General features: G+C 37.3%; 1 protein-coding gene and 1 pseudogene across 2 annotated transcripts in view; one reads left to right on the forward strand and one right to left on the reverse strand.

Moving 5' to 3' along the window:
* Positions 1 to 12,407, reverse strand: part of SIM1 (SIM bHLH transcription factor 1) — a gene marked incomplete at both ends in the record, with an annotated part of 71,312 nt that overhangs the window by 12,084 nt on the left and 46,821 nt on the right. The window contains one exon of the mRNA XM_083348348.1: positions 4,864 to 5,029. Coding sequence (XP_083204474.1) covers positions 4,864 to 5,029 — 166 coding nt within the window. The remainder of the gene's footprint in view (positions 1 to 4,863; positions 5,030 to 12,407) is intronic.
* Positions 5,828 to 6,629, forward strand: LOC310632754 (small ribosomal subunit protein eS10-like; annotated as a pseudogene). The gene is made up of 2 exons: positions 5,828 to 6,040; positions 6,313 to 6,629. The product of its transcript is annotated as a small ribosomal subunit protein eS10-like (transcript).

Genomic DNA, 12,407 nt, shown 5'->3' on the forward strand with positions numbered 1-12,407 from the left:
TGAAGGGTCTTCTCTCCTAAGGAGGTCCATCTAGCAGGACTAAGAAGAAAGGCCTTCTCTGTGGTGGTTCTCTCCCTGTGGAACATCATCCACATGGAGATACGATTGGCTCCTACACTCTTTTACAAGGACTAGAAGGCCTGGTTTTGCCAGACCTGGAGACTTCAGAGTGGGATAGATCCTATCAAATGCCTCATTTGATTATTGACATTAGGAGGCTAGGGAGTTATTGATTTTTAATAGTTTTTTAACTGGGTTTTTATTGTAAGCTACACAATGTCACTGTGGGTGAGTTGGGTGGGTGGCCATATAAATGTTCATAAATAAATAAGTTACTGCAACAGACACAGTGTTCATCAACCCCAGGTTTGCCCATGTTACACCTCTGTTGAGTGAGCTGCATTGGCTCCCCCATTTTATTCTGGGTGCAATTTAAGATGCTGATTATTACCTTTAAAGCTCTACACAGCATGGGACCAAGTTAACTGCAGGACTGTCAGTTCCTGAATTCAGAATGGATAGAGTGGATCCACTCCAGGTCCCTTCCCCTTAAATGCTGTCATCTTGTGGTCCCTTGGAAATCACAGCCCTGCCATATGGATCTCCTGCCTGAGATGTGACAGACCTTTACCCTTCTAGCTTTTCAGACGCTACTTAAAAACTGGGATAGTTACTTGTGCCCTGTCACCTCCCAACATATTCCACATGGTGCTGCCCTTGAAGAGTATCAGGAAAGCTTCATCTGAAGCAACATGCAGTGATGCAAGCAGTTATAATAGTGGTATGTGTGCCCCTAGAATGGCCAATGTTAAACTTCTACTCGGTGAATTGTACTAGTTTGTTCCCAGATTCCCAAGTGCTGGTTCTAACCTTTAAAGCCCTAAATTATATGGAGCAAGGGTGGCTCAGTGGGTTAGGACGCTGAGCTTGTCGATCATATGGTCGGCAGTTTGGCGGGTCGAATCCCGAGTGCCGCGTAACAGAATGAGCGCCTGTTACTCTTCCCAGCTTTTGCCAACCTAGCAGTTTGAAAGCACATAAAAATGCAAGTAGAAAAATAGGGACCACTACAGTGGGAAGGTAACAGCATTCCATGCACCTTTGGCGTCTAGTCATGCTGGCCACATGACCACGGAGATGTCCTCGGACAAGCGCTGGCTCTTTGGCTTTGAAACGGAGATGAGCACCAGCCCCTAGAGTTGGAAATGACTAGCACGCATGTGCGGGGGAACCTTTACCTTTACCTTTTACTCTCTCAATTACACCTATCTGTACCTGACTTATCAAGTCCAGCAGGATGGATATATCATGGGTCCTATGTGCTGAAAAATTCTATCTGGTGGGACGTAAGAAACAAATCTTTTCTCTGTAGAACCTGCCCTTTGGAACATTTTTCTCCTGAAGTGAAATTAGCCCTGATTCTACTGTTCTTCCAGAAATCTGTTAAAATGTGTTCTTTTTAGCAGGCTTGGGGACTTCGTAGTAATAGGGAGCCTACGTGATTATTGTATTATACGTGAGATTTTGGTGCACTCTCCTGAGGTTTTATTTATAGCTTACAGTAATTGTTTTAATGGTTATTTAAGATTTGTTTTAATTGTTTGTTTTGTTGTACATTGCCCAGCGTCATATTAGTGAGATGGGTGACTGTATAAATTGATAATTAAGGAAATATAATATGAAGGTTAATGAAGAAAAAATAGACGGCATGCAGGAGATTTTAGCTTAGGTAGTTAACTATCAACTATATCAGAATTTATTAAGCTACTAAGCACCAGCCTATTTCATATATTGGTGCTCACTGACTGTGAAATTTGTACTACCTATTGCTACTCCTCCAGATCTTGATAAATAAACAGTTAGCAGTCCTTATCTCAGCTCCCAAAACGTGTATGATTATGCAAAGAGAATCCTTATATACTAAAATCTCTTCGTCCATCAAAAACGTCTGTTGCGTTGGGCATCTGCAACTTCCTTCTTGATTAAACAAGTAGAGGATCACAGATGCAATCTACTTTACACGGAGAACATATGTGTGCTTTTAAATCACTTTTATCTTGCTTTTTTAACTAATCTAACCCTGAAATATAAAGTTTGGCCTTTCTGTTACAGGCAGAACAGATGGTGGAAGGCTTCGATTAAAGTAATGTAGCATAACCATTAAAATAACCTCTACTAATGGTGATTCTGTATCAGTTTTGAAACTGCTTTAGAACTTTTTAAAGCTTGCTTTCACTTTCAAATTTGCAAAGTTTGAGGTATAGTATTCTAACTAAAGTATTAAATATTTTTATTCAGTCTATTTAATTAATGGGACAATGAATGCATCATTAAGGAAATATGACTCAGTATGATTTGCTTTTATTTAAAATATTTCTATTCTCTTTGCTACCAACAAAAATAACTGAAATAAAAACAAGCTTTCAGTATTAATTAAATATCAATAACTATTAAAAAGCAACTACATCCTTTTAGGGTTGGTTATAAGCAGCGCAGTAATTGTCCTTGATAAACATGGAGTTTTATTTATGCAAGCAACACTCAAACTGTCACTAAACCAAGTTTAATAAAAGTGATAGACTTGAATTATAGATGTTGCTCAAAAGAATTGTCATTTTTTGCAAGGGCCCTTAAAAAAGACCTCAAGTACATACATTAATGAATACATTCTGAAGTAAACAAAAGGGAAGTTGATCCATATTCTCAAAATATAATAGCACACTTGCTTACAGCAGGGGTGGTGATCTATGGCCCCTTTATGGCTTGTGGACTTCAACTCCCAGAATTCCTGAGCCAGCATGGCTGCCTCGGGAATTCAGGGATTTGGAATCCCCAAGTCATAAAAGAGCCATAGGTCCCCACCCCAAGTGTGCTATCATAGTTCCCCGAGTGTGCTATCAGCATTTGCTTACTTCAGAATGTATTCATTAATGCATGTACTTGAGGTCTTTTTTAAGGGCCCTTGCAAAGGATGACTATCCACCTAAACAACGAAATGATAGATTTACAGTAGATTAGGTGTATTGCACTGCATTTTTTTTACCAAGATTATCCTTAGAAAAGTAGAAGTTTGATTTGATGACAGTGATGGTAATATTTAGCACATGGGCTCTAGAAAAATGCTATAATGTAGTTTGAGCTGAGTGCCTTGTATGCATTCGAGTTAAAAAGAAACATTAACACTATCAATTGTAACACAATACTGCAATGAATATTAATAATTATGTAGGCTTAGAGGCTAGAAAAAGATTGATTGGATCATCCAACACTCTACATGGAAAGGGGATACCAGATGCTCGAGATGCTTAGAAAAAGCTGAGGAACAAGAAACATTATTGTTCGTGTACATTGGGTACGTGAGAAAGCCAAACAATATAAAAATGAGATCAGTATATACTTCATTGATTACAGAAAATTATTTGATTATGCCAACCATGGCAAGCTATGGAACGCTCTTAAGAAAATAGCAATTCACAACGTTTTATTGCACTCTTTCAAAATCTAACACACGACAGGAAGCCACAATCCAGTTTAAGCCTGGCAAAACAGACTGGTTCCAGGTTGACAATATCGAGAGAGGCTGCTTTAGAAGAAAAATGCAGTTTTAAAATTTCAGGAAGAAATACCAAAAACTTGCGCCATACTTATGATGTACTGATAGATGAAAATGCAAATAAACTGCAGGCTCTAGTGAGGGAAGATCATTGAGCAAAAAATAGGGAAAAATGGGACTAAGATTATACATAAAGATCAAAAAATGCAACTGACAATGTACTAGTGAATAGTTCCTGCCTTTTAGAATCAGTGAATAGTAAAAGAAATAGCAGTCAAGAAATATGCCACAAATTAGCACTTGGCAGAAGAACATGGATAAGATGCCATGACATCTCTATACCTACAGTTGATGTCTTTCTCTGTGACATTCTAAGGAAGTGAAAGATGGACTTTGAAGAAGGAGTTTAGAAAAGAATATTGACACTTTTAAACTTAGCATTGGAGAAGACTCTTAAGGCAAAACAAAAACTGGATCATAGAAAAAAAATCAGTCCAGGGATCTCATTCAAAGCAGATAATCAAAATTATGTAGGCATGTATTTATAAAAGTAAGGATGGCCTGATATGTATAGAATTACCTCTAGTGTCAAAGTTATATAATTCTATAACGTACCCAAATTAAGCCTGCATCAAAACTTGAAAAGCAAACTCATGAATTACTAAACTTTTTGTTTATATTTTAGTTGACTTCTTTCCTTTGTCCTTTCCATTTTCATCCCAGGTACCCCTCACCTTTTTGCTAAGCTCCTATTCCTTCATATAAGTTGGACTACAATTCCCATTGTGTCCAAGCAGCATATTTTCTATTTATACCTACCGGGAATAGTGAAAATTGAACAATATGTCTAGAGGTATTAAATTAGGGAAGACCAACACAATCATTCCAGATTGACAACAATATGACTGAAGTCACAGAATGCCAATTTATTGAACAGAATCTTGTGAATTGCATATGTGAATGTCCAAAAGCCTAGAATTTCCTATAGAGATCAAACTGAACTTTGTATTTTTCCTTTAACTATATTCACTATATGTGTGATTGATGAGCATTTGCAATTTTGTTTGTTACAAGATTTGTGGTATGTCTTCAGAGTAATATGAAATAGCTTCTGGCCTTAGATCTCTAGTAATTAAAATTCTGGTGCTGTTCACGTTTCCTTTCACATTCCCCCTCAGTGCAGATATGTTGCCCAGTGATAACACAGACTAAACTTCTACCAGCAATTAGACGGTTCTGCTTCATTGCAAAACATTTCAGAAGGAAACTCAAGAATCTTTTCTAAGCCTATGAATTCAAGTCACTCTTACCTGTGGATAAGGTGATGTCCTAGATTTGGATTTTGTGCCAGAGAGACGCGATTTGCTTCCTTTTCTATTGTCAGTTATAGCTGGAATTGAGTTTGCATACGGGAAGGCTGGTTTTGTAGCCGAAACCTGATCAAGGGAGAGCTGAAGTCCTTTGTATTCTGTATCCCTAAATAAAAGGTTTAAAATATATTTAATACAATCCCCTAAGTACTTATAATTTATACAGCTTTCATTTTTTCATTATTTAAAATGTGTACAAATATGTGCCTTTTTCCAGATAAAATTTTTGAAAAGGGGGAAACAGTACATGAATAGTAAGTAAACAAGCTCTCAACAATTTCGTTTGAAGTGGTTTGTTAAGAACTAATGAATGAAAAGATATTGGGGGAAAAAATTCTTCACCCAACATATTATTTCATCCTGAAAATTTCCTATCATTCCTCTTTCTCAAACTGCAGCCAGGTATAATTTATGGTATAAATGGACAAGATTCCCAAAGCTGAACAAGTGTGCATTATATATTGCAGTCTGTTTAGAGTCTGAACTAGATATCCAGATTTGTTAATACGTAATAGTGCTAAACTTAGGAGACATGACAAATAAGTGATAAGACGACACAGAGATTATTTCAGCTATGTGAAAGATTCTTTTATGACACTTTTCTGATTTTTGCATCAACTGTTTAAACTGATAAATCATTACTTTCTAAAGACACATCTGCTTCCAGTTTACAGACAGAAGTAATCTAATTCACAAAACTGCCCCATAAAAAAATTAACTTCAAACAGCTCTTGGAATAGTCATGTGAAGTAGAACTACTGTAGAGATGGTTCAGAGGATGGCAGTAAGGTGATCAAGGGTCTGGAGCAATTTCTCTAAGAAGAAAGGAGGCAGATAAGAAGGAACATGCTTTAGGTGTACAAAATTATGCTTTTCCAGCCTTCGTCCTGAGAGCACTGCCATGATGTTGATGCCTAAAAAAAAATCGCATTGCAATCTTTTTAAGGAGGGTGTAATGGTAGCCAAGGAGGATGTCGACATGCCTAAGCATCCAGAAATAGCTGGCAAAATGTGCCCAACCTCCATGTCATGAAAGCAATGCAGTCCCTGAAATCTTGTGGCTACGTGAAGGAACAGTTTGCCTGGAGGCATTTTTACTGGTATTTGACCAATGAGAGTGTTAAGTTCTTGGTTCAGTTAGGCATTGCTGAGGCAGAGTGGTGAAACAGCAAGCATGTTTATTGCTAACAAGAAAAGCAGCCCTAATGGCTACTGAACAGCTATTTATACGGTTCGCCTCTAGGCGGCAACCAATAGATTTAAAGTGAGCGTTCCCGCCCAAAACTGCCTGGAGACAGACAGTGTGGGTTGCAGCAATACAAAACCATTAAGCAATCACTTACTTAAGTACAGCAATTAAGATCAGCAATTTAGGCCAATACATTACAGAGGGCATCCAGTACCTGCGAGATTATCTCCACCTACCACCTGAAAAGATTATCTCCACCTACCACCTAAAATCGTGCCTGCCACTTTGCGCCACAGCTGTCCTGAAACAGGCAGACCCAGGCCCAAAGGTTTAGAGGGTGAACATCTTACACGAGGAGAAGCTGATAGGGATACTTATAGAAGAAGTGCAGCTCCTCCTGGTGCAGACAAAAAGGCAAAAGCTGGTGCTGGATCAGCTACTGAATTTCAGTTTAGAGGTGGATTTGGACATGGGCATGGTCAACCCCCTCAGTAGAAAACTTGCTGTTATTTGTAACTTGTGTACAAAATTATGTGTATTGTGGATAAACTGGATAAGAATTTTTTTCCCCTTCCCCAAAATACTATTACCAGAGATCATCCAATGAAATTGAATCTTGGAAGGATCAGGACAGAGAAAAGGACTATTAAAAATGTTAGACAGTAATTACATGGGATTACTTTAGCATTTTTCTTAAGTGGTAGAAAATATACTTGTTGGTGTATCCAGCCAGTTAGTGCTACCATCCATTAATTGCATAAGAGAAAATCTTTAGTCCTTCTGCTGTGACCTACATGTAAAGAAGAGATCTCCTCCAAAACAATAAGACTTTTCACATGGCTGTGAGTATATTTGGAAGTAACGTTATTTAAGCTTATATAATGAAACCAAGGCATTGGATTCCTTTTAATTCTATAACAGCTAGGATAAGACCAAGAGAACAGATGGATGCTTGTCATAATGTTTATGCAGTTGTTGAAAATATTTTCGTGAAGATATTCTTTTTCAGCATGTTGGCACTCATAACCATTCCACTCATGTAATGGTATTTTCTGGATTAAATTCTCACCATCAAGCTTGAGAAAATGCCTGAAAACAATTTATCAACATCTGTATTTGTGGCTTTGAGAAAAATAATACAACTTAAGATATTACTCTCAAGTGCCTCAGTGATAAATAAGTGTAGCTGAACAGGACATGATTTTTTTTCTTTCTCCTACTGAAACCCATCTAAAAAAACAGGGTGAGGGAGAGATTAGAAAGGGAAATGTTAGGGAAGTAAGTTAATAAAATCAGTGACTAGTGATTACTTTTACATACCCAGCTAACTTCAAAATTGAGAGTAGAAGACAAAGAGAATTAGACTCAGGGATTCTTGCACCACGAGTCCCATAAAGATATAACACTTGACATAAGAACAGGAATTATGAATAGATCATATGTAGTTTATTTTGGCTGGAATGTTTAACTTAGCTTTTGTATGTCGAACTTATATAACATATTCTGTATTTTAGCCTTAAATCAACTTAAGAAATGGGTAAATCACCTACCTCATCCTTTCATGTAGATTTTAACTAAAGAGATGACGAAAAATGACACAGCCTTGAAAAAAAGGCCAGCCTGACTCTAGAGACCAAGTTTTTAGCAAGCAGAAAAGACCATATTTTTCCAAATAAGTTAAAATTCTGCATTTCCTTCCCTTTCTGGGAAAGCAAATGTAATTGTCTTATTAGTTTTGGAAAGCTAAGAATAAATGAGACTATCATTCCATGTGGTTTTATGAGTTCAGCTAATGAGGGTAAAAAAAAAGCTTGAATATCTAATTCTGCTTCAAGCAGAGACTCCTGAGATGGCTACTTAAAATTGCATTCTTTATATAACCAATCCTTCTCAAAGGGATAATTTACTAATTATGCCTTCCAAAAGGCATCATCATACCTATTTTATTTCATGTGGGTGAATAAAACAACCCTAAAATACATTGTCAGGTAATACCATTAAAAAGTGGGTTTTTAAATTGTCAGAATAGTTCCACCATTAAGGATGTTATGAGAAGCAATAGATGAAAAATAGAAACATTTTAAAAAGACTTTTTATCTGGGATATAACATTATCTTTTTAGCATGTGGATTGAGGGTGACTGGATATTATCTCCCACACTTAGAAATCTTTTTCTTGTCACAGTTTTTTACAGCCTGATGTTCACCTAATATGCAGCCATTATGACCACCTCATGCTACTTGGGAATATCAGAGTTGATTAAAAACTTAGGAGAGTATCAGTCTGGAGAAGGCTCATCTAGAAAGGGTTTCTAGTTTTTTTTCATCTTGCCACGATCAAGGTTCACTTAATAAAAAATAATACCTGAATCCCATTTTCAGATATATAGAATTGAAATTCCAAACAACTACTTTCAACTACATGCAGATATAAGTTGGACTGAAGTAATACTGTAATGGAAACACATTATACAGTAATAGAGCCAGTGGTGGGATTCAGCCAGTTCGCACCAGTTCAGCAGAACCAGTAGCTAATTTTTTGTTGTCCACGCCCAGAATGGACTTCTGGAAGCAGAATCCACACAGAGAACTGGATGTTCTCATATTGGAATCCCACCACTGAATAGAGCTATATGAAACTGTAACAATATTTAGAAGAAGAATTGAACAAAGCATTCATTGCCTTATCTATGGAAATTCACAAACATCCAGGTCATGATTGTCCCAAAGGTGCTTTTTCAAAAGGCAACTGGACTTTCTTGGATTTTTTTTCGTTGAAAACATTTAACTTCTCATCCAAGAAGCTTCTTTAGTTCTGAAGAACTTCTTCAGTTCTGAAGTTCTGAAGAACTGAAGAAGCTTCTTGGATGAGAAGTGAAACATTTTCAAGGGGAAAAAAACCAAGAAAGTGCAGTTACCTTTTGAAAAAACACATTTAGGGCATTCATTGCCTTGCACTACAGTATTTTGCTTCCCTTTGGTCAACTTCAGGAGCTTCTCTGAGCTTGTTGCACCTTAGAAGAAGACTAAGAGGAGCCTTCTACAGTGAGTACTGCAGGAGTAGACAAAGATGAGCCTCCTCCTGCATCATTTACTGAGGGATCACTCAGAGTGAGTGATTCTGCTGTAAATTGTGGGGAATCTTATAACATGTGTATGAAATGATCAACCTGAGGCTCCCTTGAACCCATCAAGGATATTTTTTTTAGATTGAGTACATCTGGCACAGGCTATAGAAATGCTGTAATGGGCACCAGAGGTGACCATCCTCAAACCCCTTGGAAAAGTATCAAGGGGACTTCATGCTACACCTTTTCAATACATGTGACAATGCTAGGAATTGTACTGTTTAGGAGCACTGTCTTGCTGTAATTCAGCAATTCTATAAATAAATAGAAAATAGAAAAATGCACTTAGTAGTGACTCACAAAAAGCATTTAAATGCTGGAAGATGAAATCATGTAATGAGAAAGTTGGCTAAGATTAAAAGAAGCTGCCATAAGAACACTTAATAGTACCCTGGATAGATACCAAAATATTAAAAGGAGAAGTTGATTCAGTGTTTCACTTGAAAAGAATACTATAGAGTATAATCAGTGCTAAATCCCATGACATGATCATGTAATGTCAACATTCTGGACATGTTAGTGTGTTCATTTATTCCTGATATTATCATTTCTCATTACTTAAAAGTTAAAGTATTTTTTAGCAGCCTATTGGCTGAGAATGTGCTGAAAACCTATTAAATGAGAGGTAAAGCAGCCAGTTTTCTTTCCTCAACTTTTAAAAATGCATCTTCTCAAAGCCAGGCTCTGGACTATATTTCCTCTTTAATATCAGAGCATTTATGCACAAACAGTATCTCTTATTTATATTAATAGCACAGAAATGTAAATCCTCACATATCAGTAGGACAGCATCTCCCATTATATGCAAAGTTAATAGGGACCCCCGACTGTTTCTCAGGCTAGACATTTTCACCTCAATCTTCAAGGCAATCTTTGTTATATATCGGGGGAAAAACGAAATCATTAATACCAGTGATGTTGGATTGAGTGTCAGAAGATCCAGGTTCAATTTCTCACTCTACTACAAAAAGTATTTCAGATAACCTTGAGCTAGTCAGTCTCTGTGAAATTTCCAGAAGTACTTGACACAGGAGTCCAGGTTAGTTCTCTCCCCCTTGGTGTTTAAAGCTACTAGTGGGACTTCTAGCATTTTCCTAGATTAAAAAAAAATGAACTGAGAGTGAATCCTGCATGATTCCTACATTTCTACTTCATGAAAATATAAAATATGAACTCATTTGAAAGCAGCAGCTAAGAAACAACATAGAAATCTACCTAAGTAACAGTATAAGAAAGCTATCACAGTAATCCTTTTGAAAATCTAATTTTTACCATTTCTTCCATAAAATAACAAGGATAAATCTGCTCACTTCAGATAGATTAAATCTACAAGTGTAATGAAGCAGATTGGAACCAGACCTTTTTATTTCACTTAATCTTCTAATCTAGAAGACTCTTAAAAGGGACATTTAAGTGTAAAAACAGTGCCACACAGTAGCCATTTTGTTCTTTTAGAAAGATTTTACATTGGATTGCCTGGACCTGAGCTTCATTTCCAGCTCAGTGAGGATCACTACCTCTTACCATGTGATCAGAAGAAAAACTTATCTATCCTGAGTACTTTCCCTGTTTCTAACATCTGCATATCCCTAACAGGACATTCTTGAGGTAGCATCCATTGAATTTTCTGTCAAACTAGGAGTTGCCACAAAGACGAGGAGGTCAACCTCTTCTCCAAAGCACCTGAAGGCAGGACAAGAAGCAATGGATGGAAACAAGTCAAAGGGAGAAGCAACCTAGAACTAAGGAGAACCTTCCTGACAGAACAATTAACCAGTGGAACAACCTGCCTCCAGAGGTTGTGAATGCTCCAGCACTGGAAGTTTTTAAGAAGAGACTGGACAGCCATTTCTCTGAAATGGTATAGGGTTTCTTGCCTGAGCAGGGGGCTGGACTAGAAGACCTCCAAAGTCCTTTCCAACTCTGTTATTCTGTTAAATTCATCTATAATGTTCATAAATGCATTGTCCTGTGCTTAGTCTGATGTTGGAATTAGCACATAGTTAGCATTATGCAATCTGCTTGCACTTTGAATCACTACAACATAGATTTGAAGAATATGCTGTAACCATTATTCTTATTTTATTGTGTCCATTAAGACTTTCTCCCTAGTTCACTAAGTATATAAAATAGCATGGAAATTTGGATGTGTGATGTTCAAAGACCTTCTCTAGTAAAAGGTAATCAAACAACTGACCACGAGAAGTCCAGTTTTTTTCTCAAATTGAAAGAAGGTCAGGAAAAAAGAAGAAATGTAAAATATTTCAGAGCAAGAATACCTGCTTGGGAAGTGATAATGCTGGACTACTGTTTTATCTTTAATGTCCTTATTCCCCACCACCACCACCCTCCCCCAAAATTAAAAGGGCTGCTCTTTCCACGTCATTCAGTGGCAGAGCATGCCAAAGCACCAGGATCTATTCTCAGCATCATCAAATAGGGCCAGAAAAGATTTCTGCTTGAATCCTTCATGCTAAGTTGGCAGTCAGTGCTACTGTAAGTACTGAGCTAGGAAGACTGAAGATCGGATGCAAGCATACTCCTAACAGTGAGAGACATGGATGAATAGTTCTGTCAATGGCAAGAGTAAGATATGAGAAAAGTGTGGCTTTCCAGCTCAGTTACATATCTCTCAGTCTCAAACAGTCATTGAACTTTAAAAGTAATCAGCGTCATAACATTAATCCTATTTGTTTGTACAAGTATATGTTCAAAAATACACAAATACTTGAAGTAAATTCAACATTTTTTCCATTTAACCTAAACATTGTTTGATTCCCTCTTACAAACATAAAACATTTTGGATAGTCCTCATTTCTGAGGTTCATTATTGTCATTGTGCAAATATTTCACTGTTGCTTATCGGATTCACAGACTGACATTCGTGTACAATACGTGGCATTCCATCAGAGTCATTACTGCTAAGCTTGTAAGCCGCCCTGAGTCTTCGGAGAAGGGCGGGATATAAATGGAATTTAAATAAATTTAAATAAAATAAAAAATAAAAATTCAGTTGTAATGTGTCTAAGCTATTGATATGGCACTGGATGATTAATTAGTTCAGGAGTCCCCAACCTCCATGGACCGGCACCAGCCTGCAGCATGCCAGATACGGGCCCTGCAAATAAGCAAAGCCCCATCCGCAGGATACACGCAGCACACAAAACC

This window comes from Vipera ursinii (assembly GCF_947247035.1).
Source record: "Vipera ursinii genome assembly, chromosome: 1".
In the NCBI taxonomy this organism is placed as follows: Eukaryota; Metazoa; Chordata; class Lepidosauria; order Squamata; family Viperidae; genus Vipera; species Vipera ursinii.